The 17,898-nt window shown below is 39.5% G+C and overlaps 1 protein-coding gene across 6 annotated transcripts in view; it reads right to left on the reverse strand.

Moving 5' to 3' along the window:
- The window catches only part of caska (calcium/calmodulin-dependent serine protein kinase a), a 226,006-nt gene that overhangs the window by 23,292 nt on the left and 184,816 nt on the right, over nt 1-17,898 (reverse strand). For 3 of the 6 annotated variants that reach the window (XM_084724344.1, XM_084724343.1, XM_084724345.1), the window contains 6 exons: nt 17,218-17,265; nt 14,108-14,188; nt 6,997-7,185; nt 6,782-6,860; nt 4,348-4,433; nt 3,490-3,558 (listed from right to left, as the gene is read on the reverse strand). In XM_084724344.1, coding sequence (XP_084580470.1) covers nt 3,490-3,558; nt 4,348-4,433; nt 6,782-6,860; nt 6,997-7,185; nt 14,108-14,188; nt 17,218-17,265 — 552 coding nt within the window. The remainder of the gene's footprint in view (nt 1-3,489; nt 3,559-4,347; nt 4,434-6,781; nt 6,861-6,996; nt 7,186-14,107; nt 14,189-17,217; nt 17,266-17,898) is intronic. The other 3 variants (XM_084724346.1, XM_084724347.1, XM_084724348.1) reach the window with 1 other exon arrangement.

Here is a 17,898-nt window from a genome sequence, read left to right on the forward strand (position 1 = left end):
AAAACATTTGAGGATGTCATCCTGTGCCTTGGGAAACACTGATTAACATTTTTCACCACTTACATTTTATAGTCCAAACAAATCATTTTGTGTATACAGCATTAATATAAATATGTAGGGGTAGTTTACCACAGCTGTAAGGTGACTGGAAAGCTTAAAAATGTGTCTTGAAAAATTCCTGAATCTGACTGAGGAAAAGTTGCAGGAGTCGTGTGTAAATTTAATTATTTCTGAGATAAGCTCAAATAAAATGACTATGAATATTTTAATTGTGAAAGTGAAAACAGAAAATGTGACAGCAACTGAAAAGTTTCCACATTCCACAAATTTAACAGTGTATTTTAAAATATTAATTCTAAGAAGAAAATAAAGAAGTAAATCGAGCTTCTAAACAAATTAATAATTCGCAAGTGAAGTGACAAATGATGTTTGTTTAGACGGAAATTTATGAAATTTTCTATTGGTGATGAAAATGTCGTCTCTGTAGTGTTATATTTGCTCATTCTTTCTCTGTCTTCTTCTTGCCTTGCTGTGGTTTGTGCGTAAGCCTTTCCAGAATGAAAGTCCTGTTGTGAGCCGTTGTTGAGTTTTACCATAAATAAAGACAACCATAATTACTATGTCATTCCAGGTTTAGATTCTTTGGCACTGATTTCTGATGTCTTTTTCAATCCATTTTAAAATAATCCAACAAATTACATACGAGGTCTCACAGATGTCCCAAAAGGCCCCTTAGTTTAGCCTGATTTAGCCTTTTCTGCTGTTTTAGAATCCATGACAAGTGCCAGTAAAGTTTTTGATTTACTGCTGCCTCAGATTTAGAATGCCTTACATTTAGTTTTGGTATGTTGATATTGTTTTTGTGTCTAAATTACTGGTTTGTACTCCTTTCATGCTCTGGTGTTTATAGTACTCTATACTGTGTTTTTGGACATTTCTTTCTCTCCACTGGAAAGCTCTCTATGCTCTTAGTTTGAAAAGTTACATATACATAAAACATGTTATATGTATATTAATATATGTTTGTTTATCAGTTGATTAGTACAACTTTAGCTTGATGGTTATTTGGCAGCATAAAGCAATTTCCCACTGTGTGTTTTTGTCAGATATATATGTCCTCATGATATATGAATGTACATTTTGCTTCATTAAATAATTCGGCTCTGTTTGGATTAACACACCAGTCTTTTTAGATTATTTGAAGTGTGGTTGCATGAGGCACTTACCCATAGTGAGTGTATTACCTACAGTAGATGGCGGTCAGTACACCTCCAGTCTGGAGCAGCAGGAGAACCAGTGTAGGAAGCTAAGTTATGTCCTGATATGGACAGGGTCAGCAGCATACTTGACAACCTTCCTGATTTTCCCCAGGAGACTCACATTTTCATTGCCCTCTTTCATTGGATCACAATTCTCCTGTATTTCTCCTGATTTCTGACAAATCTTCACACCTTTGTTTCCTTTTCATCATTACAACCTGTTTAACACTGTACAACATGTGTAAGCCCTGTGCGACTCTAAAACTCTACTGTGTCCACCCAGACAACAATACAGTTACACCAAAGCAGACTTACTGAGGAGAAGTCAGGTTTAATAAATAAACTGATGAATATGAGTTTATGCCAGAGATTTACGCAAGTTTCACACTAGAGGGACAAATGATTCTTTATTCTTTCCTGAGAATTAAAAATAAAATGAACATAATGTTGTTGCTGTTTACTTATTCTTTTATTTTCATCATTTTAAAAGCAGACAGAATGCAGGAAACAAAGTCTCTAAATTGGTAATTTTGGTCAGTGGCAAAATGTATTTTAGCCAGCAAAGAAATCAATATCAGTTTGTCACTTGGCCATTGGTGTTTTTCACTTTTTTGAGGGCACAAAGGCCAAACACCACGGCAGCAAGGTTATCAAAAAAAAAAACCCAATGATTTTAAGCAGTCTGAAAAGAATAATGAATTTAATGTAAGTGTTAATAATATTTTATTTATTTCTGTATCATGTTGCTATACGTATTATTTTAAGAAGGTTTCTCATTATAATGACTTTACAGGATCTTTTTTTCCATCACACAGGCAGTAAAACGCTTCCACAGAGGGACAGGACATGGTCAGTAATTAAAATACAAATGCTGCATAGAGGATGTATACACATGTATATAACACAGATCTGTCTGTTGGTCACTGTGAACAGAGACTTCAGTCTGCAGTGTAAACCACAGAACTGTAGAGCATCATTAGGCTTCATAAAAAGAAAGTTATGTCATGTTGGCACTGTCTATATTTACACACCTTTTGTCACACTAGTCTAAGCAGGGCTGTCATGGCCACCATGAAGTTCCTTCCTGGTGTACACTATATTCAAAATATATTCAACCATTTATCTTGTCATCAGACAGCCTTTATCTTTCAGAGCACATGAGTTGCTGCTCTACCACTGCCTTAATTCTTAATTTGTTTGTGTTACTGTATGACTTTGGTGTATTAAAAGGTTAGTTTGGATTCACTGAATGCAAAGAGGAGCCAAAACTAACACATCAAGGTAGCAGTAGACCAGTAACTGCTGTGTTCTATGAAGTAAAATTACTGATTTTGTCAGTGGTCCAGTTATGCAAGAGTGATATTTGACTTATGTAACTGTTTCCTGTCAAGAAAAGGCTGTCTGAAAACAAGGTAAAGTGGTGAAAATATTCTACATATAACATTACTGATATTATTTTTTCAGGTGTCGAAAATAAGTTTTGCTGTTAATTCTGTCCACACCAGCACATTGCTTAGCTTCTCACACTGGTGCTCCTGCTGCTTCTCCAAACTGGGAGCGTGTCGACCACTATCTCCTGTAGGTAATACACTGACTTTAGATAAGAACCTCATACACTTCAAATAATCAGAACTATCCCTTTAACAGGACAATGGACAACTTATTACATGGATGCCCAGTCAGTGTTGATGGTAAATGTTTTCAATTGAAATTTACTGCTTCAGTTGACTACATTTACCATCAACATTGACTGGACATCCACATGAGGTGAATTTCCTTTTAACAAAATGTTAAAACATTATGAGCTTTATTAGACTTGTATTAACTGTCTAGATATTGAACTACAATGTGTTTCTGTTATTCTGTCCACCCCTGTAGTGTGTGTGTATAGTTGTGGTGGTTGGTCTGTGGGCAGGAGCAGGACGGGATCACACAGAGAGGTGTGGCTCATTCCTGGACCAGAGGGGGAGAGGGAGGTTCCGGTATCTTGGTTGTGAAATTGGTGTGCTGAAAATCTGACCCAGCCCCAGCAAAACACAGCAAAACACACTCACACACACAGAGAACACACACACACACACACACACACACACAGCACACCCCATATACACTACATACTTGGGTTACACGCACACACACGCTCAGTAACCAGGCGAGCAGTTAGTAATCAGATCAGGAGTTCACGATTAGCAGTGAAGAAGGCAGGAAGAGGAAGAGGAGGAGGTGTTACCTCACACGAGGAGCCCTGCGTCCGGTAACTTGGCACTATTTTGAATGTGATGCTGCCTCGCATCTCCCTCTGTGGACACACACACACACACACACACATAAAAATTGTGAGGTTGTCTTATCTTAAGTTCAACATTTTGCTGATAAACACAGCAATCTAGATATACACTGAAGCATATAGCAACAAATTTAAGCTGCATGTCCACTGCAGGAACTCTCCCCAGGGTCTAAGAACCTCTGGAGGAACTGCAGGAGAACCAGGGTCTAAATTAACTTCCAGGGACATTATTTTAGCTCCCAATAAGTCCCTGCTCTGTTGGTACTGCTTTCCAAAAGTGCAAGAACTTTGGGGGTGGGGCTTGTGGCGCTGAACATTTCTGATTGGTCCAGTATTGCAGCATTTTATTTCAGCCATCAATTTTAAAAACATTTTTTGTTGATTTTCAACACGTCAGCATAAAGTTACAAAAAAAAGTATAAAACAAATGGACCGATGACAAAGTCTGGGCCCTACTGAGCACAAAATCGGGACAAAAATGCCTGTCCATCACTTTATATAGCGTTGTCATTATTGTACAGCTGCACGTAAAAATTATGTATAAATACAGCTGTTGCTTTTAAATGTGGGAAAGGCAGATTAATATGCCTTATCTTTGTGGGTCTTTAGATGGCTGTGGAAACAGCAACAATGTGCTGAAGGGACCTTTTTGGTCCTTGTAGGACCTAGTTGAAGTAGAAATATAGTTTAGAACAAATTTATTTTTGTACATAAAGGGAGCATAAATGAGCCTTTAGAGTTCAGGGTATTCTGGGTGGAAATGTAGCTTTAGTCATGCTGGACGCACAGGCACACACTCACCAGCATCTTCTGCAGCTGCTCAACAGTCTGGTTGGCCACACTGATGCCATTGATCTCCCTGATCTCGTCTCCGACATGCAATGTTCCTGAGAGGAAAAGAGAAAACATTCGAGATAAAGAATGAGGTTCGAGACAGAGAAAGAGGTTTTCCTCTTCACAAGGCCACACAGTTCATTGGCCTCTGTTGCTTTTTCCCATCACAGCAATAGTAGAGAAATGCATGCATTGTAATTGAGGTGGCTTTCCAATTACCACATGATACATCAACTGGGAATTAATTAATTGTGTGCTGCAGTCACAATCAAACACAGACCAAGTGTTGCCTTCAGCCTGAAGAGCAGCTGGTGAAATGTGGTAAAACGGATGCATGTACAAACACTTGGCATCCTGTTTTCTGTCTTTAAGTGAAGCTGGAGGAGGAGTTTATTTTTTGTTTATTCTGACTGTCCATTTAGAATATTAAAAGAAAATCTCAAACACTCCTGTCCCACTTCTACATCATGTACATTATATCACTGACATTTCATGCTAAGTAAATCTGTTTTTGAATTTATTAAATAAAGGGAGGGGCGGAAATCGATACAGTAGAAATATCACAATATTTTATGTGGTAATGTTGTTTCAATACAGAGATGATGTCCAAGTATGTATTTTTATTATATAAATTATTAATATTGTGAATGTGAATTAAATAAGGAAACATGGTATTGAAGTTTTACTGATATACTTATGGTTTCCTAATTTGGCAGATTGCCAAAATCGATATATACACGTTTTCACCTAGCTACAGAGAATATCAAGTCCCTCCTGTATAATTCTGCCTACTCTTAGAGTAGATGAAGGCCCACTGGCAGATAAATATAAAAAACATAAAAAACAATGCTTTTCAAAATGAATGCATTCACTAGGAAAAATAAGAAAACAACTCCTGACAGTATTTTTTTTTACCCCCACCGTTTCTCTTTGTTCTTTACAAATTTGTCGTAACGATCAGCTTTGAAGATGGGAAATTCAATTTACAATGATGAGGGAATATGATTTGGTTCCTCCTCACGTGACACTGAGCAATCATTGAAATAGCAACATTGCTAGCCGTTGTAGATAAATCAAAATCCTCCACATAGTGCATCCATAATTAAAGATTTATTTTATCATATTGGTACTGATATAATACAGACACGATTGATATTGATGTGAATATTGATGAGATATTTTGATAGGATATTTAATTCTAAAGACTGTATTGGCTGATAACAGACCAATATTATAGAGTTTTTTCTGGTGAGGTCAACAAAGGTCACAATCAGCTGCAGGGCTGTTTCTAGCTTTTTGGGGGCTATTTTTTGAAACAATAGTGGGAAGATTCCAAACCTTCTAAAGTGGACCATGGGCATGCAATTAACAATTAATACATTCAATCTGGTGAACTTTAAATGGCAAGGAGGCTAGATATGTGGCAAACATCCTTTTTTTTTTAAACAAATTCAAATCACAAAATCTCAGGTTGACCTCATTGATTTAAGCCTATAGAAAATAAAACAAATGGGAATCATTGGGGCTCCCTTATACCAAGAAAATTGTGAAAACTGAATCTGTATTAAACATCTGTCAAAAATGAGACAGATACTACATTTTCCTTAAAATTATTATTTTAAATATTAATTAATTTGCAGTAAATAATGTGACTAAGTAAAGCTTCCCTGCTGATCTCTGGACAGTGACAGTCTTACTTTGAATAGCAGTGGGGATACTGAATGGCAGATCTGCTACTGAATACAGATCATCACTACATTACACTGTTTGGGGGGGCACTTGGTGACTTTGGGGGCCCTGTGCAACCGCAAAATCCACATATGCCAAGAAACGGCCCTGGTCTGCAGGACTGTTTTTGTTTTGTTTTTTGTTTTTGTGACAGTGTTGGTCTGTCCAAGCTCATTTTGCTGAAATAAAAATGACTGAAGTGAGATTAATAGACTGAAAACTGTATATAGATAAAACATGTTGGAAAAGGTTTTCCTTTGGGGGCATAAATTTGCAGTTGAAAAAATGTAATAATAACAATATATATTACAGCAATACTTGTTAAATGTTAGCAATAGCAATAAAGTCATCTTGTGACCTCAGCATGGTGATAATATCGTATTGTGGGACCTCTCGTGCTTCCCGGTCTTTATCAACACGGCCAGAGATGTGATATTGTGCCATTTGACATCAGAAGTGAGTCAGTATGAAACAGTCAAACAGAAATCATAACTGCTTTTCTTATAAATCGTTTAACAATTTTACAAGGCATGGCTCTCTGTCCATGTTCGGTTTGGTTATCAGTCTGTGAATAGTGAACCTGAGTCATACAGCCTATAGGAAGCAATTCATAAAGTGCCCTTTATCAAGGTATGGGCATAAATGTCAGTGGTGAGCAAGAAGAAGTGTGTACCTTGTCTATGGATCATTCCCCCGTGCATTATCCTTGCAACGATGCAGTGGTTTGAGTCATTCATCTTCAGCGTGATACCCTGCATGAATTAACACACAGACACATGCAGATGTGGAACCAGTGGATGATACAGTGCAGGAGGTCTAAACCATGAGCGCCAGTGTCATCTAGTGGAAATGTGTGAATGAGTGCAGAAGGTATGTTCAGCTGCGTACCATCGGCTCGTCCGTGTTCTTCTGGAACTGCACCAGGCGGACTCTGGTGACGTTCTCCAGGTCCATGTCGCCGTTCGCGCTCTCTGGGGAGTCCCCGTTCAGGTAGGGCGAGGTGGGTGGAGGGGTCACCCTCAGAGCCTCGTCACTGTAAACTTCGTGGGCCACCACGTCGTGGGCCTGCAACAAGGCCTGTGGACACACAGGCAAACACAGAGTTAGAGTGAGGCTGGGCTCAGACCTAAGAAAACAAATACAGTCGAATGAACTAGAACTTTTTTGATCCAATTTTGAAAACTGAATTTGGATATCTCCCAATATAGACACTATACCAATACGGGCGCTCTTTTTTTCTTGATTATTGTTATTATGATTATTATTGGTATCCGTTAGATTACATGAGGCTAAAATGTAACTTTAGAAGTGAAAGGTTCAAACATCTGGAAAGCTTGTGTAGTTTGTTTAATGTAACATGTGTAATGCTGTCCTTCAACCATTGTGAGGTGCTGTAGGATTGTGGCTTGTGACATTTGCATCTGCAGCTGACGGCCATCATTTGGATAATTTCCCATGATGCCTTGCTCAGAGTTTAACTCTTTGGGCTAATAGGAAAAATCGAGCATTGAGCACCTTCCGGACAAAAAATGGTCAGTGTAGAAAACATGCCAGAAATTTTTTTTACATCAATATAATTTTCCAAACTGACTGAACTCTTTTTTTTAAACATCACCATCAGTTCTAATTATTACTAACAAATATTCATTCATTTTCAGATCTTTAACCCTTTAATGCTAGTTTGGTTACTTTGACTGAATTAACTTTTTTAACCAACATCAGTCCTGATCATTAATACCAATTATTCATTCATTTTCAGAATTGTAACCCTTTAAATTTACTATTTGATGTTCCAAAATGCCAGTGTTACTTTTTTGTGTAATGTCTTTGTGATGTGTTTGTTCGAAACACAGTGGTTTATATTGGTTTATGTTGGCATTTTTTGCAACATTTTTGTGCTGGTTTATCTTTCCACCATGAGTGAGGTATCAAGTACATTTCTTCATTCGAGCGGTCTATCAGCACTGTAACTTGGAACGAGTTTCCCTTGTATAATATGAGTTATACAGAGTTAACTTGAAAAGCATTACTCAACTCTCAGTTCACACTGTTTAACATGGTATTTACAAAGCGATAACACATGGCACTGTGGAACTTCGATCAGAAAGCAGATCAAAGACGTGATTTCAATATCCAACAGCCTGGGGTTGAAGTGTGAGTTAGTGTGCAATCAGAAATCGAAGAAGATGCAGTTATGGAGGGTAATTTGTCCATCGAGTAAAGCCAAACCAGAAAAACTAACAGCTCATTCATTCTGGATCATAACAAACAGTTTACAACTTGGAAAAAAAAATGAATAGGACATTTCTAAGGGGGAAAAATTAGTAGATATTAGATATGATGAAGTTTTATCACACTAGGGTTGCCATTTTTATTTAAAATTTGACCTTTTGTTGGAACATGGGTAAAAATGAAGCAAAAAGGTCATTTCAAAAGATCACTGTGTAGTAGGTTTTTTTTTTGAACAGAAAATACTGAATCTATACAATGAGACAAACAGCTGCTGGAGGTTTCAAACAACCTGGGGGGAGAAGCCACAGGATAACACTGCTACACAAACATTAGTGACCTGACTTAAAAATGTAAAATATTTAAATCTTACAGTTTGAAGTAGTTCTGCCTTAAGAAATAAAAATATAGAACACCAGCAAGCAAAGCTGTGCTTATTGGATAGTCATGACACTTTAGCACATGTGAAGCAGCGTGTGGAAGTATTTTGGGTTCTACAGTAGATGGTAAAATAACAAACAAGCATAAGCATGTTGACTGAAAAAATCTGAGGATTCACATTACAATTGCCACTTCAGTGGCAGCTGAGGCGCTAGAAACAAGTGGAGCACATCAAGGGTCCAACCTTATCTGGCTGCTTACTCTTTGGCACACTCATCCTCAGAACCCTCACCAGAAGTTTATAAAAAGGCCGTCAACCATAAAACAGCATCATCGGCATCATCGGCATGGTTTCTGGAGAAGATTTTCAGAACTGGAACACAATAAAAAAACGTTCCAAGTTGCATCACAATCTCAAGAGATAGTGCAGCTGTATGACTAACCTGACACACACAGACCCATCTGCATAGTCATCCTTAAACACTGTTTGGAAAAGTGCGGGCACTTTCAAAATGTACTTCGCAGATGACTGGATGAAGCATCTGTCTATCACGTCCAACATAAGCTAACTTTAACCAATCAGCTCAAACAACCATGTGACATAGAAGGCAATTTACCATGCGAGGTAGCTGGATTCACAAATTCACGCAAGATTTCCGGTTCGGTTCTGTGTAATAAACCATCTGCTGTGTCAGGGACTATCAGGGGAGCCAGTTAGTAACTCCAACTCTTGCAGAAGCCAGTTATAGAAGACTGAAAAAAAGGCCTTCAGTGTCGTTCTTTGCTCTTCTTTTGAAGAAGAAATACTCACTAACCCTTTCTGGAGCCACCATTGTTTGTTTGAGACAAGTTGCTTTCTTGGATGCTTCTTGCTATTGTCACACCTTAAATCAGTAGTGCCTCCTAGGATGCTGATTGGTTGCACCACTTCTGGTGCGGACACAAGCAGATAACGTGAAGCCTGGCAAGATGGATTCTTGTGTGATCTCGCGATAAGGGGTATCCTAAACTCCCAAAATATTGTCTCACTCAAGCTTCATAGACAGTATTTAATGGAAATCAGACTGCACAGGCAGCAAGGAGGAGGAGCAGGAGGGATTTACATCACGACTTTGTCTGCTCTGCTTTAGTTTAAGGTGTTCCCTGTTTTCCACAGGTGTCTTTGGTCTGTAGCCCCTCTGTCTGTTTGCCTGAGCTAAAGAAGGATGTTCTTTGTAGCTGTGGAGCCGGCTGCTGCCTCACACCCACAGACTGTTCCACTCCACTCTGCTGACAGCCGCAGAAGCCCCTGAGTGGCACTTTAACAAACCAGTCTGAACTTCAGAAGACAGCAATTGAACCTCAACAAAGGAGAAACCTGTCACCATCTCCCTTCAGCATCACGCAAAACACACACACACTCTCTCCCTCTCTCACACACACACACAGACACACGAGGAAGGAGAGCAGATCAGAGAGGCAGAGACATGAAGGCAATGCAGCGTCTCTAACTCCCATGTCAAACTACATCACACACAAAAGAAACTTCATGTTCCACGACATAGAGGAAGTAAAGATTGTGTGTGTGTGTGTGTGTGTGTGTGTGTGTGTGTGTGTGTGTGTGTGTGTGTGTGTGTGTGTGTGTGAGAGAGAGAGAGAGAGAGACTGTGCCCTAATGAGGACAGGGTTGAGGGGTTAACTAATCCTCCCATGCAGTCTGGGTGTGCTCCAGAAACCAAAAAAAAGCAAAGCAGCAAAAGAAATGTGAGGAAAAAGTGCAAGAGATAATAAAAGCAGGAGGAAGGGCAGGGTAGAGATTTTAAGATTAACAGACACCCTGCTTGAGTTCTGTGGAAAGAAAATCTTTTCAAAACAACCCACAGCAACACTGCTGTGAATTTCATAAAACACCTCATGATGCCCAGGCTTCCTGGCCTGTTGACATCAGGGCTTTTCAAATGAAAGATAAGCTGATGTAAAGTCCCACAGATCCTGTTCATAATATAATTGGAGAGAAGAAAAGGTCATTTCAAAAGATCACTGTGTAGTAGGTTTTTTTTTTTTTTTAACAGAAAATACTGAATCTATACAATGAGACAAACAGCTGCTGGAGGTTTCAAACAACCTGGGGCGAGAAGCCACAGGATAACACTGCTACACTGCATTTTTCTACAGTTACCCTACCCTAACATATCCTATCACAACAGTGGAAACCACTAATAGTGATCACCATAAACAGATGATTCTTATAACCTAATTTATTTCTTCTTCTTTTTTTTCTTTTGTGGGTTATTCTGCTCCCCAAGTCCAGGAGGTGGTAATAAAACAAATGAAAACAATATGCCTCAACTTGTTATGCGAAGCTAATCTGACACGCCAGATAGTTTGTCACACAGAACCACCTAGAAACTGTTTGGAAAAGGGCAGGCACTTTCAAAAAACACTTGGCGGGTGATAGGATGAACCATCTAGCGAGGCAGCTGGATTCACAACATTATGCGAGAATCCTTTGGTTCTGTGTAACGAACCATCTGGCCTGTCAGGTTACTACCAGCGGAGCCAGTTGGTAAATCAAAGTCTAGCCAAAGCCAGTTGGGAGAAAAGCAGAAAACATCTTTTCCATTCTCTCATGATCTCGCAAATCCCATTGCCTCGCAAGGTAACTGAAAAGCTCCTCTGCTCTGAACGATGGACATTTACTTACCAGTTGCATGATTTAAGTAGCCCTTTTACTGAATACAGCCAGAAACCTTTTACAAAAAACACCAGAGCCATTTTGTAAGTGTCCATTAAGTAAAATACTCCTTTTATCTCTCTGGAACTACCTACACTGTTGTTGGTTGCTACGCTAACATCTAAATAGCAAAATTAGTCCTCCAATTTCTACATTTGATTATCATTTGATTATCATTCGATTTGATTATCAATTTTTGCTTTGATGATTTGGTTGTATGTGCAGCACCAGTCTCAAGTAGCCAGCCAGAGGCAGACAGGTTACCACGAGGTGATGTATAGTATCAAAGGAGTAAAAAATGAACTAATATTACAAATTAGACATTTTTAAAACCTAATCTGTGAAAAATGCTACTCAGAGGAAGGTAATCTATGTCACAGCTATGCATTTTGTCACAAAATACAATAACTATATCGATTTTTTGCATTCATTCATAGTACATTTAAGATATGACACGTTTCCTAAAATTAGACTTAATAACAATATATCACCTTGCACACAGTATCATAATATATCGAATCGTGACCCCTGGATTGTGATATGCATTGTACTGCCAGATTCTTGCCAATACACAGCACAAATCTAAAGATTTAAGGAAACTAAAACTGGCACAGCATATGGCCTTATCACTGCAAAGAAAGCTGATCCTCTTATTCTGGAAAAAGAAAGAAGTTCCATCAATGAAACAATGGCCTTGTTTAGACTGTCAGCCCAGATCTTTTCGGATTGATTTTATGGATGAGAGGTTACAGCTCAGCTGACAAGGACAAGTCATGAGCCTCTTGTCCATGAACAGATGCACGCTTCCCTCTGTACTGTGATTCGATTGGTGGACAGTAAAATGAAAATAGTTCCTACATGAAACTACTCACAACAAGGTCTGTGGATTATCTTAACTGAGTAATGATTTCTGGAAAGAGACATTGCTGCTGCTTGGCACTTTGAGCCAAGTGCCATCTAGTTCCATTATATTCAAGAGATGGCAATACAGCCAATATCTCCAAAATTCTGCAACTCACACCAAAAACTATCTAGATGGATAAATAGCACTACAGGTGAAGGAAAAACATGAATTTTTGATTTGGGGGTGAACCGTTCCTTTAAATCCACCCATAAACAGAACACAGAATCCTTCCATGGCTCGTCTGCACTTCGCTCCAACTTGAACTCCCTGGAATGCAGAACACGACGGTGCCTCTTTCTCTCCCTCCCTACGTCAGTTTACGCTCTTGTAGCGCTATGAGGGAGCCGGGCCTCTGACCCGACAAAGCACATCGCATCAGACACGCCTTATTGACCTCCATCCACACCTCCCCTCCTCTCTCGGTCCTTCCGTTCATTTTAATGACTGATCTTTTCTCACCCTCACTTAATCATTTCATTCTGATACAGTTCTCTCTCTTTTGTCTCCTTCCGTGTTCTCCCCTCCCCTGCATCACCCCTGCTTCCCTCTCTGTTGGTCTGTCTATCTGATATCGAGCAGGCCACTGATCAGAGACGGAAATCAGACGCATTAATGTGATAGGATTAGCAAGGGAGGCTGCTGACAGCCCGACAGTGACTTTCCCTTGACTGGATTAACCCTTGCTGCTCACATCCTCAGACAGAGACTGTATAAACTTCATGTATTCCAGCAGAACTGCCTTAAAATGTTGTTTTAAACGAGAGATCTGTCATACATTTACTGTAATAAATCATATAGTAACTACAATGAGTTGACGAGCATAAGACAGAACAACGATGTTCCCCTTTGAAATTTCTACCCTAGACTGAAGTAACAGTTTTGTACGTATGCTTCAGATTGATCAGAGTCAAATTATTGACGATGAATGAAATTATTTACCAGTCGTAAAAAATTCAGTACTAATCTTAGGAGGAACTCTAGAACTTAAGAAGTGTTAAATTGAGCAAAATCTTAACAGAGTTTGGCAGGCAGTCACTTAACTCATCATCCTGAGTGTGTATTTTCAGAGCAGTGGGCTTTTGTTTTCGGGATAACAGGCTTAACTTTACATTGACAGATAACTGACAGTTATAAACAGCTGATCAACTTAGAGTAGAAGACTCATCCTCACTTCTTATTGTCAATTTATGAGGTTGCGTGCATCCTGCGCTCCTGCAGCCTGTCTGTCTCTGCTGTGTCTAGGGAGGAGGGGGTGAGGGAAACAACTGACTTTAACCGTACAACACATACTAAACAGGATTACAACCTATTTACTATACAGTCTATGGCTCCGACTCAGTGTTTGGGCTGCTGTGCTCATTTTTGCATGTGCAGTGGCTACATTTTACTCCTTTAAGTGTGTTCACTTTAATTTAAGAGGCAAATTCAAATACCAAAAACCCAAAACAAAACACGGTGACCTTGTATATATGTTCACCACATTCAAAAATATAAGCAGAGGTCTACCTCTGACGCAGACTTATATGTCTCTTTTTAGCAGTTTCTGACCTCAGGCACAGGCAGAATAAGTTGCACAACTAAAAAGTTGCAAAATATAGCCGCTGGCTGTTGAGGCCTGCAGTGTCTGTTAAACAGAGATACAAGGATTAAGTCGTACAACATCTAGCCAGCACCGTCAGCAACAGTCCCCGATGTTTGTTAAGAGGCTCCTGAACCTGCCCGAGTGGTACGACGGACACAAGGGTCCGAGCTGTGTGTGTTTTCTGACTCACCATGAAATGTGGCTGGGTCAGTATCCGTCTGAGTTCCTTAGCTTCGTGGTTCTCTGGGTAGCAGGAGATTTCTTCCAGTACCTGCAGATGTAAAGAAAAAAAAAGCATCAGTAGAGTTTGTTTTATGCCACAGTGTCTCTTCTTCTACTTTACGCCCAAATCGCGCACACACTGTCATACCTCAGCAACCTGCTGTACCTGCCGCGCCTCATATGGAGAGTGACCCAACAACCTCACAGTCTCCCTCTAACTTCCCCTGACACCGCCTCCTACATCGCCACAGCCAATGTAAGACTAAAGTTGAATACCACTCAGCAAGTCAAGGAAAGTGGTCAAGGCTTGGCCCCTCCTCCTGCCCTTTTGACGTGACTTGGTTTGATGTCAGCTCCAGTTATGTTGCGCCTGACTGGTGAATGTGGCATTGTAGAGGTGAGGCCTCTGAAGGGGTGTGTGAGTACTACTGAAACCTGCATGGTGAATTTATGATGTACTCTCCTGAAAGGAGTCATTTGGATTATTTGAAGTGAGGTTGCATGAGGTATAATCAGTATATTACCTATAGTAGATGGTGTTTGGCATGGAATGAAGCTAAGTAATGTCCTGTGTGGACAAGGTCAGCAGCAAAACATATTTTAGTCTCTTAAAAACAAGTCTACCTAAAATAAAAATATCTGTGTCAGTTTAAGTGTATGCTATACTTGTTATTTTCATCACTTCACCTTGCTGTCACTGGTTGATTCCACTGGGCATGGCACACTTGAGTCCTGCTTTTGATCCATCCTACACAGGGCTGAAGGTCCCACCAGCAGCGCTTCAGAAGCAGTGCGTTTTGCCCACCTGATTATGTGTACTTGCTCAGATTTTGGTGATTTGGTCCCCTTTCCTTGCTTTATGTGCTTCAACCATGGAGAAGAAGGTTATGTAGCTAAACTGTTTCTTTTTTGTCTGTTTTTTTTATTTGAAAACTGACCAGTTTTTCTCTGGTTCTTGCTCGCTTCATCTGCTCTGTGCAGATTAACGTGGCATCCATCAAAAATAGATCTGCAGCATATTTGAAGTGGAGCAGCACTTCTGGGATGCGTTGTGATGCTGCTGGTGGAATCACAAGCACTGTGCAGAATGGCTGCGATCAGCTCCAGCTGACGTGGTGCAGCCGTAATGCGACGCAGCTGTGTCTGGTGGATTTAAGCTGTCAGACAGCAGTTTCTGACTGAAAAATACTGTGATATAAGCTAAATATAGCATTCTCCAAAGTAACCAAACTCCATAGACCAAATCAGTAATTTTACCTTGCAGAACACAGGAGTTGCTGGTCTCCTGTTGACTCAATCTGACCTGCTTGAGCTTGTTTGTGTTTCTGTGTGACTCTGTGTTATAAAAGGAGAATTCAGATTCATTGAAGTCACACAACAACACAAACTAAGATCGAGGCAGCGGTACACCAGCAACTGCTTACCTTCTGCAAGGTAAGTTTACTAATCATTATCCCACGTGCACAGATGCTCTGTAAAAGTGGCCAATATGTTTGAATATTACATAGATAACTAGTTCACTGTTATGGATAGATGCTGCACAGTGATTTAGTAGCCAGCTCACATGATGGCTGATTTAGGTTATTTTGCTATATTGGAATTACATTAATGTGTATTTTCAGATGTATTTTGATTTTTGGGGGAAAAAAAGAAAAGAAAACAAAAAAACATAGCAAACAATAATTTGTGGCAGCCCCTGCAGTAACTCTGAGGACTGTATCTTTTGTATTGTGTTGTTTTGTCTCAGTGATGGTGTGTAGTACTGTTGCTATTCTTATTAGCCATGTTTCCATTAACACATTATACTGTGCAGTTAAGAATTTCAAGTACATGGACAAACATCCTAAATTTGACAAAAAACAAGTTTTAACATTCACTTGACGTAGTTTTTGACTTTTTAAAAAAAAGAGTAAATGCACTTAATGCAAGGTAGAGACACTTTTCTGAATAACATTTACTCATTTACTTCCCATGACTGATCAGCTGTTTCCAGTGTTTAGTGACAAACAATGTTCCATGATAGAATATAATTACAACTTGTGCAAAGGGAAAAAAATCCTGAAGACTGCACTCCATTATTCTATTGTAGATCGCAAAAGCAAATGGGTTTGTTTCGTCTTCTTTCAGTTTTATTGGCAGTTAGCAAACAACTGGTTTCTGGTTTGCAGCTCTACTTTTGTTAGCAGAGCCCACACCACCGACCTCTGACCAAACTGCACTGCATAGTAGACTAGTTTATTCACTCTAAACCAGTTGATGATAACGCGCCTAGAGATGCTTGATAAATATCAGGGTCAATAAATTTATCAGCCAATATATTATATATCATAGCTGATAAATATGAGCTATATTAATATCAGATTTGAGAAATTGTTAATGCATTTAATATGAGTTTTGTACAATGCTATAGAAAAGCCAACATACATTTGTGAAGTTTCTTGATGAACTTTACTAGAAAAATAAATGAACACTCAAAGAGTCGTAACTGTTTGTTTTTGTTGTCATAGTGATCACAGTTAGATTTGGTTCGGTCAGAGCTGTGAAATATTAAACCATCCATTTTTCATCACTACATCTGAGCCTTTCTGAGCCCTCTCAGCTGTGCATAAACTACAAATTATATTAACTTCTTTTTAAAACACAAATGTGAAATGATCAGTTTTCTCATCAGTATCAACTATGAGAATAAGGCAATTATAGGCAACAGCTGAAAATAATTCAGATCATGCATCTCTAAATGTGTCTAATTCCAATTTTCTTTTCTTTTTTGCAACATTTAAAAAATTGGCTTCAAATCCACTTGACAATTATATGACTAGTGTGTGTCCAGATGTCAGATGTGTGCACTGTTTCATTAAAGTATTTTAAATTTATGTGGACTCAGTTTGCTAATCCAAAAAACCAACAAATGTTCTTCTTTTGAGTCAGACCAGCAGATTCCGATCAGACAGGAGCAGGTTGCTGCTTCATGGATATTATCCTGATTTTCACTTGCCCTCAGTCCAAACCTCCTCCAGTTCTGCCTTATGCTCTGCTCATTAGTATTGTGGACGTAGCAGTGGTGTGTTGAGGTCTTACATATTCCAGATGTTTCAAAGCGCCACTTGCTTCACCTCGGGAGGAACTCTTAAGTGGAGGAAGACACAGGAAGAAGGGTTATACAAGCTGTTAACTGTCCTTTTTTCCAGAGGTGACAGTTTAGTGATGACAGAGGTGAGGGGAAGGTGAAACTCCACCCCGGCCTTTAATCAATGCAGGCTAATCTGGACGGGCTGTGAACTAGGGCAGTTTGTGAGATTAGTATCTACAGCCAAAGCAGGTAACTTCACTCCCAAGAAAGATTAGTTCAACACTACAAGAGCTTATTTAGAAAGTTTGAAGGTAAAAAGGTGTATTAGTGCAGTCAGAACAAAGCCTTGCTGAAGTTTGAAGCACCTTATCACTGCTCTGTGTGGACCAGAAACCCACAAGAGTCCACTGGAAAGCTGCAGTCTGATTGGTTCAAAGCATTTCAGTGAGAGCCGGAGTGAATCAGTACAGACAGAGGTAAAGCAGAAGAGGAGGGGGTGGTCCCAAGAGGCACATCCAAGATTAAATGAGTTCATTTGAGGTGAAACTGTATTGAAGCAATCCAAGGCCAGCATCTCCAAATTACCCCTGCTCTAAGTTTACTTGGGCCATAAGTAAGAAAATTAGAATCCAAGCACGGCTGTATAATAGAGAGGTGAAGTCCCTCCTTTTCTGATGGACCACCATGGA

The sequence above is a fragment of the Lutjanus erythropterus genome, chromosome 8, assembly GCF_056507025.1.
Source record: "Lutjanus erythropterus isolate fLutEry1 chromosome 8, fLutEry1.hap2, whole genome shotgun sequence".
NCBI classification, from domain to species: Eukaryota; Metazoa; Chordata; class Actinopteri; order Lutjaniformes; family Lutjanidae; genus Lutjanus; species Lutjanus erythropterus.